Genomic DNA, 26,574 nt, shown 5'->3' with positions numbered 1-26,574 from the left:
AGGGATACTATTATAGCTACAGAAAGGGTGGGTAATGTAGCAGAATCCTCTTTTGAGTCAGTATGGATGGAAGTCAGGAACAGGAAGGGAGCAGTTACTCTACTGGGAGTATTGCAGATGACACGAAGCTGGGTGGCAGTGTTAGCTGTGAGGAGGATGCTAAGAGGATGCAGAGTGACTTGGATAGGTTGGGTGAGTGGGCAAATTCATGGCAGATGCAATTTAATGTGGATAAATGTGAAGTTATCCACTTTGATGGCAAAAATAGGAAAACAGATTATTATCTGAATGGTGGCCGATTAGGAAAAGGGGAGGTGCAACGAGACCTGGGTGTCATTATACACCAGTCATTGAAAGTGGGCATGCAGGTACAGCAGGCGGTGAAAAAGGCGAATGGTATGCTGGCATTTATAGCGAGAGGATTCGAGTACAGGAGCAGAGAGGTACTACTGCAGTTGTACAAGGCCTTGGTGAGACCACACCTGGAGTATCGTGTGCAGTTTTGGTCCCCTAATCTGAGGAAAGACATCCTTGCCATAGAGGGAGTACAAAGAAGGTTCACCAGATTGATTCCTGGGATGGCAGGACTTTCATATGAAGAAAGACTGGATGAACTGGGCTTGTACTCGTTGGAATTTAGAAGATTGAGGGGGGGATCTGATTGAAACGTATAAAATCCTAAAGGGATTGGACAGGCTAGATGCAGGAAGGTTGTTCCCGATGTTGGGGAAGTCCAGAACAATGGGTCACAGTTTGAGGATAAAGGGGAAGCCTTTTAGGACCGAGATTAGGAAAAACTTCTTCACACAGAGAATGGTGAATCTGTGGAATTCTCTGCCACAGAAAACAGTTGAGGCCAGTTCATTGGCTATATTTAAGAGGGAGTTAGATATGGCCCTTGTGGCTACGGGGATCAGGGGATATGGAGGGAAGGCTGGGTCGGGGTTCTGAGTTGGATGATCAGCCATGATCATAATAAATGGCGGTGCAGGCTCGAAGGGCCAAATGGCCTACTCCTGCACCTATTTTCTATGTTTCTACGTTTCTATTCTATAGGCCCCCTGGTAGCAGCAGAGATACCGAGGAGCAGATTGGGAGGCAGATTTTGGAAAGGTGCAAAAATAACAGGGTTGTTATCATGGGAGACTTTAACTTCCCTAATATTGATTGGCACCTGATTAGTTCCAAGAGTTTAGAGAGGGCAGAGTTTGTTAAGTGTGTCCAGGACGGATTCCTGTCACAGTATGTTGACAGGCTGACTAGGGGGAATGCCATACTAGATCTAGTATTAGGTAATGAACCGGGTCAGGTCACAGATCTCTCGGTGGGTGAGCATCTGGGGGACAGTGACCACCGCTCCCTAGCCTTTAGCATTATAATGAAAAAGGATAAAATTAGAGAGGACAGGAAAATTTTTAAATGGGGAAGGGCAAATTATGAAGCTATAAGGCTAGAACTTGTGGGTGTGAATTGATTTGGTGTTTTTGCAGGGAAATGTACTATGGACATGTGATCGATATTTAGAGATCTCTTGCAGGATGTTAGGGATAAATTTGTCCTGGTGAGGAAGATAAAGAATGGTAGGGTGAAGGAACCATGGGTGACAAGTGAGGTGGAAAATCTAGTCAGGTGGAAGAAGGCAGCATACATGAGGTTTAGGAAGCAAGGATCAGATGGGTCTATTGAGGAATATGGGGTTGCAAGAAAGGAGCTTAAGAGGGGTTGAGAAGAGCAAGAAGGGGGCATGAGAAGGCCTTGGCGAGTAGGGTAAAGGAAAACCCCAAGGCATTCATCAATTATGTGAAGAACAAAAGGATGATAGGAGTGAAGGTAGGATCGATTAGAGATAAAGGTGGGAAGATGTGCCTGGAGTCTGTGGAAGTGAGCGAGGTCCTCAATGAATACTTCTCTTCGGTATTCACCAGTGAGAAGGAACTTGATGACGGTGAGGACTATAAGAGTAAGGTTGATGGTCTGGAGCATGTTGATATTAAGGGAGAGGACGTGCTGGAGTTGTTAAAATACATTAGGACGGCTAAGTCCCCGGGGCCTGACGAAATATTCCCCAGGCTGCTCCATGAGGCAAGGGAAGAGATTGCTGAGCCTATGGCTAGGATCTTTATGTCCTCATTGTCCACAAGAATGGTACCGGAGGACTGGAGGAAGGTGAATGTTGTCCCCTTGTTCAAAAAAGGTAGTAGGGATAGTCCGGGTAATTACAGACCAGTGAGCCTTACATCTGTGGTGGGAAAGCTGTTGGAAAAGATCCTTACAGATAGGATCTTATGGGCATTTAGAGAATCATGGTCTGATCAAGGACAGTCAGCATGGCTTTGTGAAGGGCAGATCGTGTCTAACAAGCCTGATAGAGTTCTTTGAGGAGGTGACCAGGCATATAGATGAGGGTAATGCAGTGGATGTGATCTATATGGATTTTAGTAAGGCATTTGACAAGGTTCCACATGGTAGGCTTATTCAGAAAGTTAAAATGCATGGGATCCAGGGAAGTTTGGCCAGGTGGATTCAGAATTGGCTTGCCTGCAGAAGGCAGAGGGTCATGGTGGAGGGTTGTGACTAGTGTTGTCCCACAAGGATCGGCTCTGGGACCTCTACTTTTCGTGATTTTTATTAACGACCTGGATGTGGAGGTAGAAGGATAGGTTCACAAGTTTGCAGATGACACAAAGGTTGGTGGTGTTGTAGACAGTGCAGAGGATTGTTGAAAATTGCAGGGAGATATTGATAGGATGCAGAAGTGGGCTGAGAAGTGGCAGATGGAGTTCAACCTGGAGAAGTGTGAGGTGGTACACTTTGGAAGGACAAACTCCAAGGCAGAGTACAAAGTAAATGGCAGGATACTTGGTAGTGTGGAGGAGCAGAGGAATCTGGGGGTACATGTCCACAGATCCCTGAAAGTTGCCTCACAGGTAGATAGGGTAGTTAAGAAAGCTTATGGGGTGTTAGCTTTCATAAGTCAAGGGATAGAGTTTAAGAGTCGTGAGGTAATGATGCAGCTGTATAAAACTCTGGTTAGGCCACACTTGGAGTACTGTGTCCAGTTCTGGTCGCCTCACTCTAGGAAGGATGTGGACGCAATGGAAAGGGTACAGAGGAGATTTACCAGGATGCTGCCTGGTTTGGAGTGTATGGATTATGATCGGAGATTAAGGGAGCTAGGACTTTACTCTTTGGAGAGAAGGAGGATGAGAGGAGACATGATAGAGGTATACAAGATAATAAGAGGAATAGATAGAGTGGATAGCCAGCACCTCTTCCCCAGGACGCCACTGCTCAATACAAGAGGACATGGCTTTATGGTAAGGGGTGGGAAATTCAAGGGAGATATTAGAGGAAGGTTTTTTACTCAGAGAGTGGTTGGAGCGGGAATGCACTGCCTGAGTCAGTGGTGGAGGCAGATACACAGGTGAAATTTAAGAGACTACTAGACAGGTATATGGAGGAATTTAAGGTGGGGGGTTATATGGGAGACAGGGTATGAGGGTCGGCACAACATTGTGGGCCGAAAGGCCTGTACTGTGCTGTACTATTCTATGTTCTATGTAATTAGATCTGCTTTGATCTTCTAAAATTAAATGACCTTATGATAATTATTCACTGGGATCATACAAGCAGACGAGAGATGGAAATTTGGAAATAACTGGAGAGTTGCAGATTTTGGTGGAAGATTAGGAAAATTAAAGAATTGAAATGCTTTTAATGAACAGTATGCAAGAAAAGCTTTTCACTGTATCTTAGTGCATGTGACAATAATAATCCAATTCCAAAACATTGGTTAAAAAGTATGGTGGTAGGATTACATTTATTGCCATTAACTTTTCTCAATGAAATATCAAGAGTTGGTCTAAATTACCTACAATATAGATACATACAGATTAGGCTATATCTATTTCTATGCTGTAATTTTTGTGAAATTATAAATACACAACAATGATTCCTTTTCAACCCATAGGAACGAAGTTTGAATCTTTCTGCTTCAGGCATCTTAAAATAATCTGCAGTTTGCAATTTTGAAAAAGCAAACTACCAGGTTCTCATATTTTACAACCAATTGAAATCTAATATGGTGCATAGCTTGTAGCCTAACGGATTGGCTTTATTTTGTTAAAAGTTTTTTAAAATTCCTGACACACTGCTTGTTTCTTATATATTGCATACGGAACAGGAATGGTTAAAATATTAGAACGTTATTTTCTCATACAACACTTTATTCAGATTGTACAGGAAATTTAGAATTCTGTCCACTTTTCTAATGGAACTATGCTACATATTCTGACGAATCATGTGACTATACCCCTAAATAATCCATGCAGTTTTTTTTGTACTAAAATGAAAAAGTAGTATTCATGGAGTCAGAGTTCATCTTTTAACTTCAGTCATTCTGTAAACTGGGAAATACTGGGGAAATCTTTATTTATTTACTTATTTATTTATTGAGATACAGGATGAATAGGTCCTTCTGGCCCTTCGAGCCACGCCACCCAGCAATCCCCTAATTTAATCCCAGCCTAACCGTGGGACAGTTTACAATGGTCAATTTCCAATTAACATACCAACTGGTAGGTCTTTGAACTATGGGATGAAACACTCAGAGAAACCCCATTCGGTCAGGGGAAGCCTGACTTGCTGAGTTCCTCTAGCTTTTTGTGCGGGTTACTCAAGATTTCCAGCATCTGCAGAATCTCTTGGGTTTATATAAAATATGCCTACCTTCATTCTAGGTTGGCTGGTGGCACAGTGAGAGCAGTGCCAGGCTCGAGAACAGAGGTTCCCGAGTTCGATCCAGTGACAGACCGCCCCTGTGCACGTTCTCCATCCACGCCAGGTTGATATTGAGCTCACAACTCGGCATCGTAAAATAATACAGCGAAGTGTCTGTGCGAGGAGTGGCGCCCCACACAGCCTTTCGAACTGCACCTTGTAAGGCATGAAAATGCCCGACGCTGGCCCCTCAGGTCTGAGTCGACGTCATCATCATACCTTCATTGATCGGGCGTTGAGTATGAAAGTTGACAAGTCATGTTGAAGCTGTATTAAACTTTGGTTAGGCCACATTTGGACTATTGTGTACAATCTGGTTACTGCATTACAGGAAGGATATGGAGGTTTTGGAGAGGATGCCGAAGTGGTTCACCAGGATGTTTGACTGGATTGGGGTGTGTTATCTATAAGAAAAGGTGGTAAAATTTTATTGTTTGCTCAGAGTATTGGAGACTGATGGCTGGCCTGATGGAGTATATAAGGTTATGAGAGGTTTACGTTGGGTAGGTAGTCCCAGGGTGGAAATGTCAAATACTCCCATGAATTTTAAGGTGAGAGGGGAAAGGTAAAGATAATGTGCAGGGCAAGTTTTTTTTTTACACAGAGAGGGATTGGTGCCTGGAATGCAGAGACTGAGACAATACCAATAAGCTGGAAATAGAGGGATGTGGACCATGTGCAGGCAGATGTCATTAGTTAAATTGGCATCATAGTTGACGTAGACACAGTGGGCCTAATGGCATGTTCTTGTGTTAGACTCTTCTATCTTCTATCAGTTCACTGGTAGGACTGCATCTTATAACATGGCAATTTTATGTCAATTGAAGAATTTAAAATATTCACAAGGTGTAATTTCCACTATATTTAAACCTTTTGGCAGTTTACTGCCGAGTAATATGTAGAAAACATATAAAAAGAACTATACTGGATGCTTCATAATTTTTTTTTATCTTTATAGATGAAACTCTTCGTAAACAGATAGTGAATAAACGCTGCCGTAGTCGCACACGGCAAGTCAGTATAGAAACAGAGCACAAAGTTCTAAGTGACCTGACTAACGTGACAGAGAATCAAAATATAAACATTGCCTCAGGTGGACAGTGGCACACTACACATCCAGTCACTCCTTGCTCAGCCCATGGGAACCAACAGGAACTGAACTGCCAGCGTAGAGAGAGACACAACAGAATGGAGAGAGATCGCAGGTGAACCCTTGATGGGGTAGGACAGATAGTCGCTTTTGTAAATGTGTTTTTAAAATTCAGGGAGAAAATAAAGCATTTAATGTTTTTCTTTACCAAATACATTATTTCATCTTTAATATTTCAATATCCTGATTTTGGAAAATATTAAAGGTTTTAAATTGATCTGGCCTTTGACAGTAGTGTTGTCAGCAAACTTGAATGTGGCTAAGCACAGCTCCAATGCTATATTACTATCGTAGGCCAAATCAAAGGTGGTGATGAATCAGCATTTAGGAGGGAGATTGAAAACCTGGCTGAGTGATGCACAACAACACTCCCTTACTCGATGTCACTAAAGCCAAGGAACTGCTTATTGACTTCAGGAGAAGGAAACCAGGGGTACATGGGCTAGTCTTCATTGGAGGGTCAGAGGTGGAGAGCGTCAGCAACTTTAAAATCTTCGGTAGTATCATCTACGAAGACATGTCTCAGGTCCGTAAGTGCAACTACGAAGAAAGCACCACAGCATCTCTACTTCCTTAGGAGTTTGCGAAGATTTGGCATGACATCTAAAACTTTGATAAACTTCTATAATTGTGGAGTGGAGAGTATATTGACTGACTGCAACACGGCCTGGTATGGAAGCACCAGTGCACTTGAATGGAAAATCCTATAAAGTATAGTGGATAACGCCAATTCCATCATGGGTAAAGCCTTCCCCGCCACTAGACACATCTACATCAAATGCTGACATAGGAGTACAGCATCCATCATCAGGGACCCCCACCACCCACAATATGCTCTCTTCTCACTGCTGCCATCAGGAAGAAGATACAGGAGCCTCAGAACATGTGCCACCAGGTTCAGGAACCTGATGGTTGAGCTCTTGAATCAAAGGGAATAGCTTCACTTGACTTCACTTGCCCCATCATTGAAATGATCCCACAACCAATGGATTTATTTTCAACAATTCCTTATTTAATGTTCTCAATATTTACTGTTTATTTATTTTTAATTTCTTCTTTTTGTATTTGCACAGTTTATTGTTTCCTACACTCTGGTTGAATGCCCAAATTGGGCAGTTTTCATTGATCTGTTATGGCCATTATTCTACAGATTTATTGAGTATGCCTGTGAGACAATGAATCTCAGAGTTGTATATGGTGACATATATGTACGTACTTTGATTAAAAAATTTAGTTTAAACTTTGCACCGTCGAGAAATATGGACACGTTTTTACTTCCCAATATGGAAAGAAATATTCCTTTTTAAATGAAAGAGGACTGTTGTACAACATCTGTAGTTTTTGTCCTCTCTATACAAGAATGCCATTTAGTCCTATTCACAAAGTATTATTAGTTTGTTATGACTCTTAGCTAGGGGAAAAGTACAAACAAACATTTAAAAAAGGAAGTGTAAATCATTTATCAGCTAAACAGTTTGGCACTGGCCAAGTGGGTTCAACTTACTTGCTGAATAAAGCCATCTTGGATGTATTTTCCAGTCAACAAGAACACAGTATGTTATTGTTCTCGGACAGTGTTTGCAAACAATCCTAACACATTTAATTATTCTACATTACATGTGAAACCAAGCTGAAGTCATAGTCATAATAGTTAGTAGAACAATGCTGAATTCCACCCACGAGGAAACCGGAAAAAGGGTCCAATGTTCTATTAGCAAGATTACATTCAATGTGTTACAAAAGAAACTGAATTATGAATGATAACTATTGAGAAATTTAATTAGAAAAAGATTTAAAAAAGCTTTAAGTTAACCCCTTTGCCTCAAAATAACGAAATACAAGTATTTGAGCATCCATAAGGAAGAACTTAAGTGTTTGGATGCTTGGAATTCATGAATGCCATTTGGATAATGGAGGAGATTTTAATTTACCTGAATAACTATCCAAAGCATTTTGAGGAATCCAGGTAAGATCAAAGCTTCTAATATGACTGTCACTTCATTTATATGCTACAAAATTAACTTGGTCAAACGGCAGTTCTTTGGAGAAGATAAAGAGCAGGTTATGTATGTGTGTGGAATGTCAAACACACTCTATGTTTAAAGGCAACTTATGATTATGGAGAAAGCCAGGAGTACCTCCACGAGAGGGTAAATGATCAACAATAGCGATGTTTTCAGCCAGTTTTGGATGGTTATTAAAATCTAAACACTGCAGTAATTTGCAACTTGTTTACATTGGCGATGAACTGGTAAGCAGTGACAAGCCAGCAGTCCAGCAATATCCTGACACACTCAAAGACTTCATCAAATGTAGCAGCTATCCATCAATTTATCTTCAATGTAAATGAAATGGGCCTTTCTTTTAAGAAAAGGATGCTACCATATGCTTTTCTTCTTGGGTGATGAAGGTGTATATCTAGATTTAAGGCCAGCAAAGGTATCAAGACACTCCCTCAGGGGATAACGTTTGGAGAAAGCTTGAGCTGAAACCCATGATGGCTTACCATTGTAGAAAATCTAAGAGCACTGGAGGAGTTTTCTGAAGCACATCTGGCTGTATCTGGAAGTAAACAAAAGCTTTGATAACAGTTGTCATTTTCCAGCACTGGTTCCCTACTTTTGCCTAGCAGTTCAGCATTACTGTGAGGAAAATAACATAGAATATAATGCACTTTGTGTTTAACAGAGGCTCAGGCTACCCATTAAATCTTGATAGCCTGCTAATCTGCCTTCCTGTACATACGGTGTACTTTCTATGAAACACAATGTCCCTTATCCTGCCAATGTGCCAGGATGTCGTATGCAATTTCAGGTCTTAATATATTCAGCGCACCTTCAAGATAGGTGACTGGCAAAGCAGATGGTCAAGATAAGCAGTTGATAAGAGAATTCTGGGTTCCATACAACACCATGTAGACATTGGTGCATCCCTGGAAAAGGTCACGGGCATTTGTATGAATAGTATCTGGCAGAAGTATTCACCAGAGGTATGTGATGATGATGTGGGATCACCTGTGACATTGCCCAGCACTGGATGGAGTTTCTGCGATGTGATACAGATCGTGTAGTCTCAGTGGACTTTTCCAGCCCTGTCTAACAAAAGAGTAAATGCATGCTAGAATGTTGATATGGAAGATAACTGCTTTGAAACAGTAGATACATCAGTTAGATGAAACCAAGTTTTTGATGGTCGGCTTGAGGAAAATTGAGGAAAGAAGCCTTCTTTTTGCTGAGAATGACCCAGTACAACAGTACAATTCCTCTGCATATGAAACTGTGTTTGATGGTATGTATTTCCCAATACCAAGAAACATGCTGTGAGAAGAGGCAGGCAAGGCAATTAATCCTTATTTAAAAAGATAATAATAATAATCTATATTTAAAAAGAGTCACAATTCGGCCCACCTTCGCTTCTCTCCCCACCCCTCTGCTTGGCTGTACCCTTTCACAATTACTCCTGCTTCACTAACGTGTTTGAGCATTCATGCTGTTTACATTTTATTGTGTGTTGTGTCACATTGTATGTTAACTTAAGCAAATAATGTTATATTTATCCTCAACAAACCCTCATGTATCATTCATTAATGGAAAAGTACTGCTATCAGTAACACATTTCCGTACATATAATGATATAATGACCACTTTTGGATATGATTCAGTTAGTACTCTTGTGCCCTGAGTGCTTAACCTGGTGTAAACTCCAGCACTGTGTTTGGAAATCACATCTGCAATAACTACTCTCTACAGTTTTCTCGTGCTAATTTAATTTCAGTCATTGTTTTATCAAGTACTTCACATTTCTAAGTATTTAAATTAATTAGTCATTTGTTTGTTCGATTGCTTAATACATTTAACTCCCATAAAACTTTGACTATATTCTTTCCATATTGCTTTCATATTTACTCTGATCAGAAGGTTTGGTAAGCTCAAAGCTAAAAGAACTTGATTTGGGTTCACATCAATCAGTTACACTGAATGTATCCCAGGCAATAACCCTCTGTTCACAGCTGTATCGGGGAAGATGATAAGCTATTTGATCTCCTAGTACCTGGGATGAAGTACACTTAAAAGAAGTGATTTTGTTCCTTAACAGAGCACTTTAATTGCATTCCTAAAGAAATAACGTTGATTGAAATTACCCATTTTAATTAACAGCTGATATCACACTTTTAGTATTATTACTACATTGCATATACAATGATTGGGAGCAATTATTTAAATATAGATAGAGAAATGAAGCATTCTCTTTTGTACATCAGATAACTCCCAATATATAGATATATAAAAGAAATATAGTTGAAATTCAATGAAGCTTGCATATATTTACAGGCGCAGGATCCGTATATGTTGCGATGAGCTGAATTATCTTGTTCCCTTCTGCAATTCTGAAACTGATAAAGCTACAACATTACAATGGACTACTGCGTTTGTCAAGTATATTCAAGAAAAACATGGTGATTCAGTGAAAAAGGTAGGTTATGCCTTCTCCCCCGATTATTTTTTTTAACTGTTCTTTAGAGGACAATGAACAACAGTTGAATCTGGGTGTCGCAGAACTACCATACTTGACCATAAGGCCTTTAATCAAATCTGAGCTGTGGCACTGTACTTTATAAGCATCAGCACCAAAAACTCTTGAAAGATAGACACCTCTCTATCAAAAACACAAGTGATTCTGCAGATGCTCGAAATCTAGAGCAACAGACAGAAAACACTGCAGGAACTCAGCAGGTCATGCAGCATCTATGGAGAAGAATAAATAGTCAATTATTCAGGCTGAAACACTTCATCAGGACCGGCCCAGCCCAAAACGTCGACTATTTATTGATTTCCATAGATGCTGCCTGACCAGCTGAGTTCCTCCAGCATTTTGTGTGTATGTGTACCTTTCTTTCAAGTCTATATTTTCATTACTAAATATGGCCCATTGAAGAATTCCGATTTGACCCAATCTTGCATCACAGGATGAGTTTATTTATAGAACCACCAAGGGCAATAACTTAACCATGTTTAAGAAAAAGATAACAAAATCACACTATTAGAATAATGGATTCCTTAGTAAATCAAGGGCATTGACATTTGCTGAGATGCTGTCACAGACTTTCTCATATAGTGGGTCATGGTCAATTAATTACATGATTTGTAATCAATGATTTTGCTAATCAGATATTCTCTTCGATCTGTACAAACTGAAGTAGTAAGTAACATTAAGTATAAGAAAATTGAATGCCTCTATATTATTAACTCAGCTAAGCAACTAAATTATACATAACAAGATATAGGTCATCAAGGATTCCACAAATAAGTGGCTATGTATTCATAAAGTTAGCTTCTCTACAACCTAAAAAATAATTTATTATTTGTATGTGTTCAATATTTACAAAATTCAAGCATTGATAAGATGGGTATTTTTTTCATGAAGGCTAAAACAAAAATAGTTTTCCTGTTGAACAAGGTGCAGGTTAAGGACCAGTAACGTCGCGAAGGATCCTACCCACCCTGATTTTGGACTGCTTGTCCCACTCCCGTCTAGGAGGGGGCTATATAGCATCCATGCAAGGACCATGAGACTCAAAAAAAGTTATTTTCCCCAACCAGTAAGGTTAATCAATGCCTCCACCCAGTAACCCACCCCTCCACACCCCCAAGCACCACCACCTTATCATTTCCTGTTAGTCACCTTATGTACAGACACTCCTGTGCTGTGTTATTTTATGCACATGCTGTACAATCAATTTATGTATATAAACTATCTTATGTACTTTTATTTATTGTGTTTTCTTTTCATTATTTGTTCCTTTTGTGCTGCATTGAATCTGGAGAAACAATTATTTCATTCTCCTTTACACTTGTGTCCTGGCAATGACATTAAACAATCTTTAATCTTGAGTTGTCCCTTTGTTAACTACATTCACAGATTCACAGGTTGCATTTGTTTTCATAAACTTGTGGCATGGCTACAGGTGTTCCAAAGCTGAACTAGGGAAAGGTTATAGAAACATAGAAACATAGAAACATAGAAAATAGGTGCAGGAGTAGGCCATTCGGCCCTTCGAGCCTGCACCGCCATTTATTATGATCATGGCTGATCATTCAACTCAGAACCCCGCCCCAGCCTTCCCTCCATACCCCCTGACCCCTGTAGCCACAAGGGCCATATCTAACTCCCTCTTAAACATAGCCAATGAACTGGCCTCAACAGTTTGCTGTGGCAGAGAATTATGTTTCTATCTGAGAAAGTAAATTGTGTGCCTGTAGTGATCCTCCAGAATGATCATAGGACAGTACAGGAACAGGGGTTTTGGCCCAAGATGTCTAAGCCAACCACGATGTCAATACATACTACTCTCATTATCCTATATGTAATCCATATCTCTTCATTTCATGCCTGCTTATGTGCCTGTCTAAATACTTCTTAAGCGTTGTTATCATATCTGCTTTTATCTCTTCCCCTGACAACGTATTCCAACCACCTACCACTCAGTGTTTTAAAATAAAAATTGACTTGTAAATCTTAGGTGAACTTAAAGCTTGGACCACCGATAGTTTTGGGGGGAGGGTGAAGAAGACTATCTACCCTATCTATGTCTCTTGTTTTTTATATATGTGTATAATACACAAAGCAAATTATGATGGCTCATATGGTATCTATTCATCCAGGAAATAATAGGAATATGTGAAAAGGATATTTTATGAATTGTTTATTCTTTCCATTTTGTGGAAGAGAAATACTCAGTACTCTGTAAGATATAATGGTACAAGATAGTAATGTTTGAAATAGGCATTGAGACTTGAGGCCCAAGGGGGCTTAATAGCTTTTAAAAATTATGGGACATGAATACGATGAATAAGGAAAGATGACTTCTTGTTATAACTGAACTTTGATGTGGTGAAGTAGCAATTTAAAGTACCCTGGAATCTTCTTGCTCAGGTTTCTAGAACACATGATTGTACAGATTGATAGAATATTTGATTAGCAAAATCATTTTTTACAATTGTGTAAAGTGACCCACTATATGAGAATGCTTAAGGTTAGTTTACTAAGTCTGAAAAGAGGATGCTGTCCAAGTTGCCACCTTGGACAATGTCTCCCATCCACTACATAATGTACTGGTTGGGCACAGGAGTACATTCAGCCAGAGACTCATTCCACCGAGATGCAACACAGAGCATTAGGAAGTCATTCCTGCCTGTGGCTATCAAACTTTACAACTCCTCCCTTGGAGGGTCAGACACCCTGAGCCAATAGGCTGGTCCTGGACTTATTTCCTGGCATAATTTACATATTACTATTTAATTATTTATGGTTTTATTACTATTTAATTATTTATGGTGCAACTCTAACGAAAACCAATTTCCCCCGGGATCAATAAAGTATGACTATGACTAAACCAAATTAGTATAATACTACCAACAATTAGTCAAGTAATATACTATATGTAACTACGCAAACACAAGGAATTATGCAGATGCTGGAAATTCAAGCAACACACATCAAAGTCTTCCTGGAGATGCTGCCTGGCCTGCTGCGTTCACCAGCAGCTTTGGTGTGTGTTGCTATATGTAACTAGTTGACCAACTGGGGAAAAATTACTTTCAAACATAATTAGCTGAGTTTAGACCCTAAGATATAGGAGCAGAATTAGGCCATTTGACCCATCAAGTCTGATTATGGCTGATCTATTTTCCCCCCTCAACCCCAATTTTTTGACTTCTCTCCTTATCCCTTCATGCTTTGACTAATCAAGAATATATGAGCCTCTGCCTTAAATATACCCAATGACTTGGTCTCCACAGCAACCTGTGGCAATGAATTCCACAAGTTTACCACTCCCTGTCTAATAAGTTTAGATATAAAGCAATTACTTTCTGCTTGAAAAGAAAATTGAATTCAGTGGTTAAAGTAATCAAATCAAGGAGACATTGAAATAGTGGAGCTAGAAATATCTTGTACCAAAATTCAGTTGCAACTGAGATCTCATTTGCAAATTACCAGGAATTTTGCATTTTCTTGGTTGAAAATATATCACCCAGTCATCCCTATTTCTTCAAGTAGAGCGTCATTTTGGAATCAGAAAAATGATGGGGATTGAATCAAGTTGTTACTGGTAGCAGGGTTCTGGTACTATCGCCCTGTGTTGTTCAGGAGAGGGGAGTCAGGGGTGTTAAGAGGTGGTGTTAGTGAAGAAGGGCTTGGAGATGTTTTTTCAGTTGGTGGAGAGGTTTGTGAGGAAAAGAAGAGCTACCAGAGTACTACTTGTGCTTGAGCTTGCAGGGAAAGGCCCAGGCACACTGCTGCTTGTGGATTGGCCGGGGGGGCGGGGGTGTGTGTGGAGGGACTAAAGATACTTATAGCGACTGGAAATTAGAGGAAATCAATCCAGCATTTGGGATTGGAGAAAGATAGCTTTAGAACAGAGCTGGGAATCGTGTACAAGTGGCAAAGGTGGACTATGGGAAGTCACCATCAGGATTTAAGAGATGGAATGGGCCGGGGTGTGGAGGGGTTGTTGTTTTGATGTGATTTGTTGGTTATCTGAGGGTCCAGGTCCAAAACTCTTCCAGGACTTGTGTTAATTGGATTACAATCAGATTCTTCTAGGAGTTCCTTACAATAGGTATATCCCAGGACAATGTGATCCAAGTTCCCTTCACTGCTCCAAAAGGAGTATTTCAAGAGGAAAGACATCATATATATTCTGCTACACAGTTTGCAAGGGTGCCTATGATAGGAAATGTGTGATTGAAAATTCATGATTGCTATGATTTGACCTGTGATAAGTTGCAAATCAGCAATACAAATGGGGACAGAGTCTAGTTTTGATAACTTCATGGTTTAAAAAAGCCTAAAACTTCAAGTTGAGGTAGAAGTGTCTATTTAGAGGATTCATGTCTGGTCTTTAGTGCATTCAGATTCAGATTTATGTATCACATGTACATTGAAACATGCAGTGAAATGTGTCATTTGCACTAACACCTAGAGATGTGCTGGTGGCACAATAGAGCTGTTAGGGAAGGTTTAAACTACTTTGGCAGGGAGATGGGAACTGGAATGAAAGAGCGAAGGAGAGGGAAAACAGAAATAAATCTAAGATAGTGAGCAGTAAAGATGTCAGGAAGGACAGGCAGGTGATGGGGCAAATTTGCAGCCATTGAGATGAGTTGCAGTGCAATAAAGTTGCAGTGCAATCGAAGCAAAAAGTACCAAATATTGGACTTAAGTTGTTATACTTAAAGGCATGCAGCATAAGGAATAAGGTGAATGATCTTGTCGTACAGCTACAGATTGGCAGGTATGATCTTGTGGCCATCACTGAGACGTGGCTAAAGGATGCGTGTCTCTGGGAGCTGAATGTCCAAGGATACACAGTGCATCGGAAGGATAGGCAGGTAGGCAGAGGGGGAGGCGTGGCTTTATTGGTAAGAAATTATATTAAATCATTAGAAAGAGGTGACATAGGATCGGAAGGTGCAGAATCTTTATGAGTTGAGCTAAGAAATCGCAGGGGTAAAAGGATCCTGATGGCAGTTATGTATAGGCCTCCAAACAGCTGTAGTGATGTGGACTACAAATTACAACAGGAAATAGAAAAGGCTTGCCAGAAGGGCAGTGTTATGATAATTGTGGGGGATTTTAACATGCGAGTGGATCGGAAAAATCAGGTCGGCACTGGATCTCAAGAGAGAGAATTTGTAGAATGTCTACGAGATGGCTTTTTAGAACAGCTAGGGGATCGGCTGTACTGGATTGGGTATTGTGTAATGAACCAGAGGTGATTAGAGAGATTGAGGTGAAAGAACCCTTAGGAGGCAGTGATCATAACATGATTGAGTTCACTGTGAAATTTGAGAAAGAGAAGCTGAAATCCGATGTGTTGGTATTTCAGTGGAGTAGAGGAAATTACAGTGGCATGAGAGAGGAACTGGCCACAGTTGACTGGAAAGAGACACTGGCGGGAAGGATGGCAGAGCAGCAGTGGCTGGAGTTTATGTGAGAAGTGAGGAAGGTGCAAGACAGATATATTCCAAAAAAGAAGAAATTTTCAAATGGAAAAAGAATGACAAGAGAAGTCAAAGCCAAAGTAAAAGCAAAGGAGAGGGCATACAAGGAAGTAAAAATTAGGATTGGGACACAGGATTGGGAAGTTTTTAAAAGCTTACAAAAGGAAACTAAGGTGGTCATTAAGAGGGAAAAGTTGAACTATGAAAGGAAGCTAGCAAATAATATCAAAGAGGATACTAAAAGCTTTTTCAAGTATATAAAGAGTAAAAGACAGGTGAGAGTAGATATAGGACCAACAGAAAATGATGCTGGAGAAATTGTAATAGGAGATAAGGAGATGGTGGAGGAGCTGAACGAGTATTTTGCATCAGTCTTCACTGAGGAAGACATCAGCAGTATACTGGACACTCAAGGGTGCGCAGTCACAATTACGACAGAGGAGGTACTCAGGAAGCTGAATAGTCTAAGGGTAGATAAATCTCCCGGACCAGATGGAATGCACCCTCATGTTCTGAAGGAAGTAGCTGTGGAGATTGCGGAGGCATTAGCAATGATCTTTCAAAAGTCAATAGATTCCGGCATGGTTCCGGAGGACTGGAAGATTGCAAATGTCACTCTGCTATTTAAGAAGGGGGCAAGGAAGCAAAAAAGAAATTATAGACCTGTTAGCTTGACATCGGTGGTTGGGAGGTTATTGGAGTCGATTGTCAAGTATGAGGTTACGGAGTACCTGGAGGCATATGACAAGATAGGCAGAACTCAGCATGGTTTCCTTAAAGCAAAATCCTGCCTGACAAACCTATTACAATTTTTTGAGGAAATTACCAGTAGGCTAGACAAGGGAGATGCAGTGGATGTTGTGTATTTGGATTTTCAGAAGGCCTTTGACAAGGTGCCACACATGAGGCTGCTTAACAAGATAAGAGCCCATGGAATTATGGAAAAGTTACATATGTTTTTAGAGCGTTGGCTGATTGGCAGGAAACAGAGAGTGGGAGTAAAGGGATCCCACTCTGGTTGGCTGCCGGTTACCAGTGGCGTTCCACAGGGGTCCGTGTTGGGGCTGCTTCTTTTTACGTTGTACATCATAATTTGGATTATGGAATAGATGGCTTTGTGGCTAAGTTTGCTGATGATACAAAGATAGGTGGAGGGGCCGGTAGTACTGAGGAAACAGAGAGTCTGCAGAGAGACTTGGATAGATTGGGAGAATGAGCAAAGAAGTGGCAAATGAAATACAATGTTGGAAAGTGTATGGTTATGCACTTTGGTTGAAGAAATAAACGGGCAGACTATTATTTATATGGGGAGAGAATTCAAAGTTCTGAGATGCAACGGGACTTGGGAGTCCTCGTGCAGGATACCCTTAAAGTTAACCTCCACGTTGAGGTGGTGGTGAAGAAGGCGAATGCAATGTTGGCATTCATTTCTGGAGGAATAGAGTATAGGAGCAGGGATGTGATGTTGAGGCTCTATAAGACACTGGTAAGACTTCACTTGGAGTACTATGGGCAGTTTTGGGCTCCTTATTTAAGAAAGGATGTGCTCATGTTGGAGAGAGTACAGAGAAGATTCACAAGAATGATGCCAGGAATGAGAGGGTTAACATATGAGGAATGTTTGACCGCTGTTGGACTGTACTCCTTGGAGTTTAGAAGAATGAGGGGGAGACCTCATAGAAACATTTTGAATGTTGAAAGACATGGACAGAGTGGATGTGGCAAGGTTGTTTCCCATGGTGGGGGGGGGTCTAGTATGAGAGGGCATGACTCAAGGATTGAAGGGCACCCATTCAGAACAGGGATGCGAAGAAATTTTTTCAGCCAGCGGGTGGTGAATCTGTGGAATTTGTTGCAACTGGTGGCAGTGGAGGTCAAGTCATTGGGTGTATTTAAGGCAGAGATTGATAGGTATCTGAGTAGCCAGGGCATCAAAGGTTATGGTGAGAAGGTGGGGGAGTGGGACTAACTGGGAGAATGGATCAGCTCATGATAAAATGGCGGAGCAGACTTGATAGGCCGAATGGCCGACTTCTGCTCCTTTGTCTTATGGTCTTATAGTAACATAGCATGCCCACAATGCTCAGCAGAATAACACAGAACACAACAAGTTACAAAACAAAAACAGCAAAACACAGTGGAAGTCTGTGGAAGTAAGTTGGTCCGAAGTAATAACGCAAATGAAACCTTAAAGTTAAGTGTATGCACTAGAACTGTTACTAGAGTAAGTGGTAAATGTTCTTTATCTTCAAGGAATTTGAGAGTGTTTTCTGTGGGAAAACTGGCAGGCGACTGAAACAACCACGAGTAGAAGCACCAGTAGGTCACACTGGAGCTCCCAGTGTACACAATCATGGTGTGCAGGAAGGTAAATGAACTCCAGTATGAGTGAACTTACAGCTCCAAGAGAGGCACAACGTTAGAGATATTTTCCTGATTCACTATACCAACAATAAGCATCAGGAAGTGGAAAAGAATATCCAAACAGCAATAAACCTATTGTCATCCCTGAAGACTGCTTAGGTGGTATTACCACTGGCAATGTTCAGAACTCTAAACTTTCACAGTTAAATCAAAGATGGTGGTAGGAAATTTGAGTCCACCATGATTTGTACCATATAACTGTATTTACTAAATCCCCGGAAGTCCAGGTTTTTACTTACCTGTCCATCATCTGTAATTTGTATTTTATTTCTCATTCAACTTTTTTTGTTGAAGAGAAGGAACATTCCATTGAGCAGACTGACAGACAAATGCCATTCTTTGAAAGTTTTGTCCAGTCATGGTGAGTAATTTGTCATCAGTGATACTTAAGCTGGATGAGTTAAAGGCCCAAATGCTCATCTTAGCTATCAGGCCTCCCATATAAGATTTCCAAAATATTTAAATGTGTATTATAAGTAATATGTGTTTTAATAAAATCAGGGTAGATTCATACTTTCCCCATCTGTCTTTGATTTTAAATTCAATGGACTTAGTGCATTAGTGTTGACCAGTCACAGCACTGCTATGGTGTCTGAACATTGTATGAATTGATTTTTATTAGCCAGAAACTGTTGTCAACAGCAACTTTAACACACCGGACAGTTCTACACCCAAATGCTGCTAATAAGTGAAAATGCAATTAAAGAGACATCATCCATTTAATTATAAATGATCAAACATCCACAACTACAAAAACTAGCCAAGCTTGGAGAAAGAGTGCATAAATGTACAACTTCTCACATACTACAATGTCTTTTTTTTTAAATCCTAGTATGAACAGCTTGGGAAAAGTCAAACTCATTTTCACAAGACTGAAGCACTTTAATAAAGCACACTAATAGTGTTGTTAAGCTTCATGTCATCCAGTGTGTTGCAAAAAGCTGTTGCTGTCCACTTACTGGAAACTGCTATTACTATATAAGCTTTAAAAATGTTTGCAATATATTTAGAGTGCAAAATATTTATAATCTTTAACAATACAAAATGATTCTTCATAAAAAGTTTTATTAATTAAATAATCTGTTAGGTTTTACTTCAATGACTTGTTAATTGTTGATGATGCTATTAATCTTTAAAATAAAGGATGACAAATACTTAATAGATTTGTTTCATAATTAGTAAACCATATATTGATCTATATCATTTAATTACATTTAATATTTATTTAAGTTACACTGGATAGCTTTTAGCTAATATGTTCAAAATAAATATAAATAGTAATCCTTGAAAGGTTTTTTTTGTCAATTTGAGCAGTAACAATGCTGATAGTATTAATGAAAGATGTTTCACTGTACATTAAAGATTTCTGATTTTAAAAAGATCTATCAAAAATTGAAACTAATTATTTGTACTTTGTCTTTGAGCTAATAAAAGTATAAATCCAATTTCTTTATTTGTTGAGTTTCTTTGAACTGTCATGGAATGTCAAAAACTCACTTTATTAATGTAAATAAAAATTCCATTATCAAAAGTATTCCAGTAAAGCTCTGATCTGCTATCTGGCAGTTGAAAATCCCAATGGTTCAGCACCTGACCCCCTGGATGCTGATGTCAATGTTCCCTTTCACGTACCCATCCATGCTCTCTTTGATGCATTGGTCCTTCTGGTTCTCCTGCAACTTTTCATGCACTGGCTTCCCTCTTTTCTGCACTCCCTTTAAGCTTAACAGGTTTACTGAAACACTAATATTTTATAATGTTGTATCTGAATAATATTCAATCTGCCACCAGAGGTTCCCATCCTATAATCCATGGACCTCTCAGTTAATGGTAGGTGTCCATGGTATAAAAATGGCTGAGAACCCCTGATCTAAGTGAATCATAAGACTGAACCTTCTAAGAAACGGACTTTCTAGAATAACAGAAATTTTGCCAGAAGTTCATTATTCATGAGGCACCATTTTCAAACAGCATGTTGCCAAGAAATAATATTTGGGTGAGCAAGTTTGACCCAAAATAATTGTAGAGATGGAACTCCAGCCGTAATGCTGCGGGCTGAGCAAAGAGAAACCATTTCTGGGAGAATTTTGATTAAAGCTAAATAAATAACAATGAGATTAGATTGCCCACTATATGTTGGTTGTTAATTTGTGTAACAAGGTGGGCTCAGTTGTCCAGTGGATATGGCATAAAAGATGTAAAACTTTGAGGATCAAATTAATTAAATACAAGGAAGTGTTCTGCTCAATAAATCAATTGTTCTGAGGCAGACTTAAAAATCTATATCACTCAAACTGGGGCAGTATTATTGACTGACCAGGTAGCCTAGCTCATTATTCAGGTTTGGGTTGGTTTTAGGGCCTTGGATTCTTCTCATTTGTCTCCACGTAACTTGGATACTGGCTTAGCCATAGATAAAGTAGGCAGCTGATCAGCTACAAAGGTATGTAGTTTTAACTGGTCAAATTTGAATATCTATCTACGTTTGTATAAGATAAGACCATAAGATAAGATATAGGAGCAGATTTAGACTATTTGGCCCATTGAGTCTGCTCTGCTATTTCATCATGGCTGATCTAATTTTCCTTTCAGCCCCAACCCTCTGCCTTCTCCCTGTATCCCTTCATGCCTGACCAATCAAGAATCCATCAACCTCTTCCTTAAATATACATAAAGACTTAGCCTCCACAGCTGACTGTGGCAAAGAATTCCACAAATTCACCACTCTCTGGCTAAAGAAATTCCTCTCATCTCTGTTCTAAAAGGATGCCCCTCTATTCTGAGGCTGTGTCCTCCAGTCTTGGACACTTCTACCATAGGAAACATCGTCTCCACATTCACTCAATCAAGACCTTTCACCATTCGATGGGTTTCAATGAGGTCACCCTTCATTCTAAATTAACCTTCATTCTTCTAAATTTCAATAAATACAGGCCCAGAGCCATCAAACACTTCATATGACAAGCCATTCAATTCTGGAATCATTTTCGTGAACCTCTTTTGAACCCTTTCCAGTTTCAGCACATCTTTTTGAAGATAAGGGGCCCAAAGCTGCTCACAGTACTCCAAGTGAGGCCTCACCAGTGCTTCATAAAGTCTCAACATTACATCCTTGCTTTTATATTCTAGTCCTCTTGAAAAGAATGCTAACATTGCATTTGCCTTCCTCACCACAGACTTAACCTGCAAATTAACCTTTAGGGAATTCTGCATAGGGAATTAAGCCCCCTTGTGCCTCAGTTTTTGTATTTTCTCTCCATTTAGATAAGTCATTCCTTTCATTTCTTCTACCAAAGTGCTTGACCATACACTTCCCAACACTGTATTCCATTTGCTAATTCTTTGCCCGTTTTCCTAAACTGTCTTAAGTCCTTCTGTAGCCTCTCTGCTTTCGCAAAACTACCTGTCCCTTCACTATCTTCATATTGTACGCAAACTTTGCAACAAGGCTATCAATTCTATCATCCAAATCATTGATGTAACATAAAAAGAATCGATCCCAACACAGACCCATGTGGAACACCACTAATTACTGGCAGCCAAGCAGGAAAGGTCCCCTTTATCGCCACTCTTTACCTCCTGCCAATTAGCCACTGTTTTAACCATGCTAAAAATCTTTCCTGAAATACCATGGGCTCGTTAAGCAGCCTCTTGTGGCATCTTGTCAATGGGTTTCTGAAAATCCAAATAGACAACATCAACTAATTCTCCTTTGTCTATCCTGCTTGTTATTTCTTCAAATAATTACAACAGATTTGTTAGGCAAGATGTTCCCTTAGGAAACCATTCTGTTTGTCAATACCTAAGCATTAACTATTGAAAAGTACCATATATATTCTGGAAACAAATATGTTGTTCATTTGTGGGAAGAAAACTTAGACAATGCATCCGCTGGGCAAAATCACACCAACACTGATGTTTTAGCGGTGCAGCTTTTACAGTGTTTGGTCTCTACATGTCAGACATCTGACAAAATGTGAAGTCAGGCCATTGCCTGGGAGAAATGAATTATTTTTAAAAAACCTTTTCTAAAAGGGGAAAAATATGTCATAACTTTCAAATACAATATGATTGTTTTCCTATAAGTTTGCCACAAAGTGGAAAGGAATAGGATTAATTGGATAATTTTATAAAGGGTGCAGAGGAGATTTACCAGGGTGCTGTCTGGATTACAGAACATCTTATGAAGATAGATTGAGTGAGCTAAGGCTTTTTAGAGCAAAAGAGGATAAAAGTTGACCTGAAAGAGGTGTATAAGATGACAAGAAGAGAAGATGGCGGGTCGACGCAGCTCGCAGCAACCACTCTGGTGGTGATGTCTGTTATTTGTCAAGTAGGGTGCCGTGCGCAATCCTGATTTGATGGAGACGGACATGAGAGCACAGAGGAACATCTGGTGAAACTTCTGAAATGCGTGGTTCGCTGCTGCTGCTACTGTGTGGTCCAGAATCTCCGGAGGGGAAGGCCCCGAGTCCTCGGAGTTGCTTGTTGCTCGGCGGCCGGGGCGGGGTCGAAGTACTTGGCAGAGGATGGTGCTCGGAGAGGCTGTGTTGGAGGGGCTGGTCAGAGGCTCGAAGTTTTCGGACAGACTCAGAGTCCGCTGCAGTCAGGTGCTTCCAATGGTGCTGCATCAGCAAGTCTGCAGCGCTGGGAGGTTCATGGCAGGGAGAGTTTTTCCCTTCACCACCTGCATGAGATGAGTCTATTGGGACTTTGAGACCTTTTTTTTACCATGCCCATGGTCTGCTCTTTATCAAGTTATGATATTGCTTTGCACTGTTGTAACTATGTTATAATTATGTGGTTTTGTAAGTTTTAGTCTTGGTTTGTCCTGTGTTTTCTTGTGATATCGTTCTGGAGGAACATTGTATCATTTTTTAATGCATGCATTTCTAAATGACAATAAATGATGACTGAGTGTCCTCATAATCTAATCTGATCTAAGAGGCATAAATAGAGAGAATAGCCAGAGACATTTTTCCCCATGGTGGGAATGGCTAATATACGGTTACATCATTTTAAAGTGATTGGAAGAAAGTGTAGGGGGATGTCAGGTAGGTTTGAATAGTGAGTGCGTGGAACCCAGTGCCGGGGTGGTGGTAGATGTAAATACATTAGGGACATTTAAAAGATCTGGAGGGCCTGTACTGTAATCTTCTATGTTCTATCACAAAGCGAGTACAGAGAAAATGGATCTAATGGCTACCTTCTCTGTCCTATGATTATTTATTAAAGACATTTTACTTTTATTGGCAAACACATAGTTCTGCAGGATGTACCTGTGGTCTTCTGTCTCTGATAACTCACTTTGTTCTTTACAATGGCCAGGTGAAATGGCAGCACAGAAGCATTTCCACATGAAAGAGAAGTCATTGACCTCATACAACATACACCAAAGTTGCTGGTGAACGCAGCAGGCCAAGCAGCATCTATAGGAAGAGGCGCAGTCGACGTTTCAGGCCGAGACCCTTCGTCAGGACCTCATAGATCACCATGCCCAAACCTTGATCGTAATGACCATTTATTACACTGACTGAAATATCCATGGCTGAGAGTGCTCTCCTTACCTAGAAAAGAAATGTCATGACAAGTCACTCAGACAGTAAAGTCATATGAAGGAGCACTTAAAAAAAAGTAAAACTCTTTTCTTTCCACATCTCTTTGCCACTGGATGAAAGGAACTAAGTTTGTGCTACAAAGCAATCTAATTGGATTATTTGACCTATTAGAAAAAATATAGTGTTTGTTGTTAGGGAAAATCTGTTGTTTCTCTGGAACTGTTGCATTTACAGCTTGTTCAGTGTTGTATACACTTCATCATGTAATTCAAATATTGAATAAGTTTTTAAACAGCCCGAAATTCTCACTTTAGTACATCACTTTTTATTACAGTATAATTACCATAATTTAAAAATATTTAAACAGAAACATCTTTGAAATATGAGTTGGTTATTTTTATGGGTCTGATTATATTGAGACTCTAGGACCTAGGAGCAGAATTAGGCCATCTGACCCATCGAGTCTGCTCCACCATTCCATCATGGTTGATTTATTATCCTTCCAACCTCATTCTGCTGTCTTCTTCCCGTAACCTTTAAAGCCCTGACTAATCAAGAACCTATCAACTTTCACTTTAAATATATCTACAATTTCACCACCCTCTAGCAAAAGAAATTTCTCCTCATCTCTGTTTTAAAGGAACGTCCTTGTATTCTGAGGATGTGCCCTCTGGTCCTAGGCTCCCCCACAACACTATAGAAAATATCCTCTTCACGTGCATTCTATCTTGGCCTTTCTAGATTCAATAGGTTTCAATGAGATTTCCACACACCGCCCCCAACCCCCATTCTTGTGAACCTCCTGTGGACCCTTTCCAATGCCAGCACACCCTTTCTTAGATAAAGGATCGAAATCTGCTCAGGATACTCCAAATGCGGTCTGAGCAATCTCTTAGAAAGCGTCAACATTATATCCTTGCTTTTATATTCTAGTCCTCTCAAATTAAATTGTATGCATTGTTATTATTGTATTAATCTAGTTTATTAATGTAGTCTAATATACTTAAGATGGGATGGTAGTATCTAACTCAAATTGTTCAACCATCCTGTTAGAGTTTTAATTTACATTCTCTGAATCACTGGTTTAGTAGTAACCAATAACTTTGAAAAGTAATTTACTGTATATTCTTTGCCATTGCTGATCTAAACATGAGGCACATGGCATTGAGCTTATCTTAGATCACATTTTACCAGCAAATGGCATATGAGTGGTTAAATTCACTTGGATTGCATCCCATTGTGTTGCTTTAAACACTGCAACTTTTTTTTGTCTGATCTCCATATGGACAGTTCATCTCCTTGCCGCACGATTAATTTTCAGCTAAAGGTCTGACATGGCCTCTCTTCATTGCTACCATCAGGGAGGACGTACAGAAGCCTGAAAAGCCACACCGAACTTTTCATGAACAGCTTCCTCCCCTCCACCATCAGATTTCCGAATTGCCCATGAACTTTTTTGCTCTCTTTTTGCCTTAGTTATTTAATTTTTTATTTCTTACTATAATTTATGGTATATTTTGTGTCACGCTGTACTGCTGCCACAACATACTGTATGTCAGTGATAATAAACCTCATTTTGATTTTGCATCTTGCCAACCTGGATGAACCTAGTCAAAAAACCATAGAAGCCATAGCAACCATAGAAACTACAGCACAGAAACAGGCCTTTTGGCCCTTCTTGGCTGTGCCGAACCATTTTCTGCCTAATCCCACTGACCTGCACATGGATCATATCCCTCCATACACCTCCCATCCATGTATCTGTCCAATTTATTCTTAAATGTTAAAAAAGAACCCGCATTTACCACCTCGTCTGGCAGCTCATTCCATACTCCCACCACTCTCTGTGTGAAGAAGCCCCCCCAATGTTCCCTTTAAACTTTTCCCCCCTCACCCTTAACCCATGTCCTCTGGTTTTTTTCTCCCCTTGCCTCAGTGGAAAAAGCCTGCTTGCGTTCACTCTATCTATACCAATCATAATTTTATATACCTCTATCAAATCTCCCCTCATTCTTCTACGCTCCAGGGAATAAAGTCCTAACCTATTCAACCCTTCTCTGTAACTGAGTTTCTCAAGTCCCGGCAACATCCTTGTAAACCTTCTCTGCACTCTTTCAACCTTATTTACATCCTTCCTGTAATTTGGTGACCAAAACTGAACACAATACTCCAGATTCGGCCTCACCAATGCCTTATACAACCTCATCACAACATTCCAGCTCTTATACTCAATACTTTGATTAATAAAGGCCAATGTACCAAAAGCTCTCTTTACGACCCTATCTACCTGTGACGCCACTTTTAGGGAATTTTGTATCTGTATTCCCAGATCCCTCTGTTCCACTGCACTCCTCAGTGCCTTACCATTAACCCTGTATGTTCTACCTTGGTTTGTCCTTCCAACGTGCAATACCTCACACTTATCTGTATTAAACTCCATCTGCCATTTTTCAGCCCATTTTTCCAGCTGGTCCAAGTCTCTCTGCAGGCTCTGAAAACCTTCCTCACTGTCTACTACACCTCCAATCTTTGTATCATCAGCAAATTTGCTGATCCAATTTACCACATTATCATCCAGATCATTGATATAGATGATAAATAGCAATGGACCCAGCACTGATCCCTGTGGCACACCACTAGTCACAGGCCTCCACTCAGA

The 26,574-nt window shown here is 40.1% G+C and overlaps 1 protein-coding gene across 2 annotated transcripts in view; it reads left to right on the top strand.

Annotated features, from left to right (window-relative positions):
- Positions 1–23,808, top strand: part of LOC134359913 (transcription factor-like 5 protein) — a 36,350-nt gene extending 12,542 nt beyond the window's left edge. Inside the window, exons 4-6 of one of the 2 annotated variants that reach the window (XM_063073760.1) lie at positions 5,738–5,984; positions 10,261–10,402; positions 23,686–23,808. In XM_063073760.1, the coding sequence (XP_062929830.1) occupies positions 5,738–5,984; positions 10,261–10,402; positions 23,686–23,718 (422 nt within the window). In that variant the 3' untranslated portion in view covers positions 23,719–23,808. Of the gene's footprint in view, positions 1–5,737; positions 5,985–10,260; positions 10,403–18,186; positions 19,707–23,685 lie in introns of those variants that run through there. The other variant, XM_063073751.1, reaches the window with a different exon arrangement.
- The last annotated feature ends 2,766 nt before the right edge of the window (positions 23,809–26,574 follow it).

The sequence above is a fragment of the Mobula hypostoma genome, chromosome 2 (assembly GCF_963921235.1).
Source record: "Mobula hypostoma chromosome 2, sMobHyp1.1, whole genome shotgun sequence".
In the NCBI taxonomy this organism is placed as follows: Eukaryota; Metazoa; Chordata; class Chondrichthyes; order Myliobatiformes; family Myliobatidae; genus Mobula; species Mobula hypostoma.
Note: the sequence above shows the minus strand (reverse complement) of the source record. Positions and strands in the feature narration are given on the sequence as shown.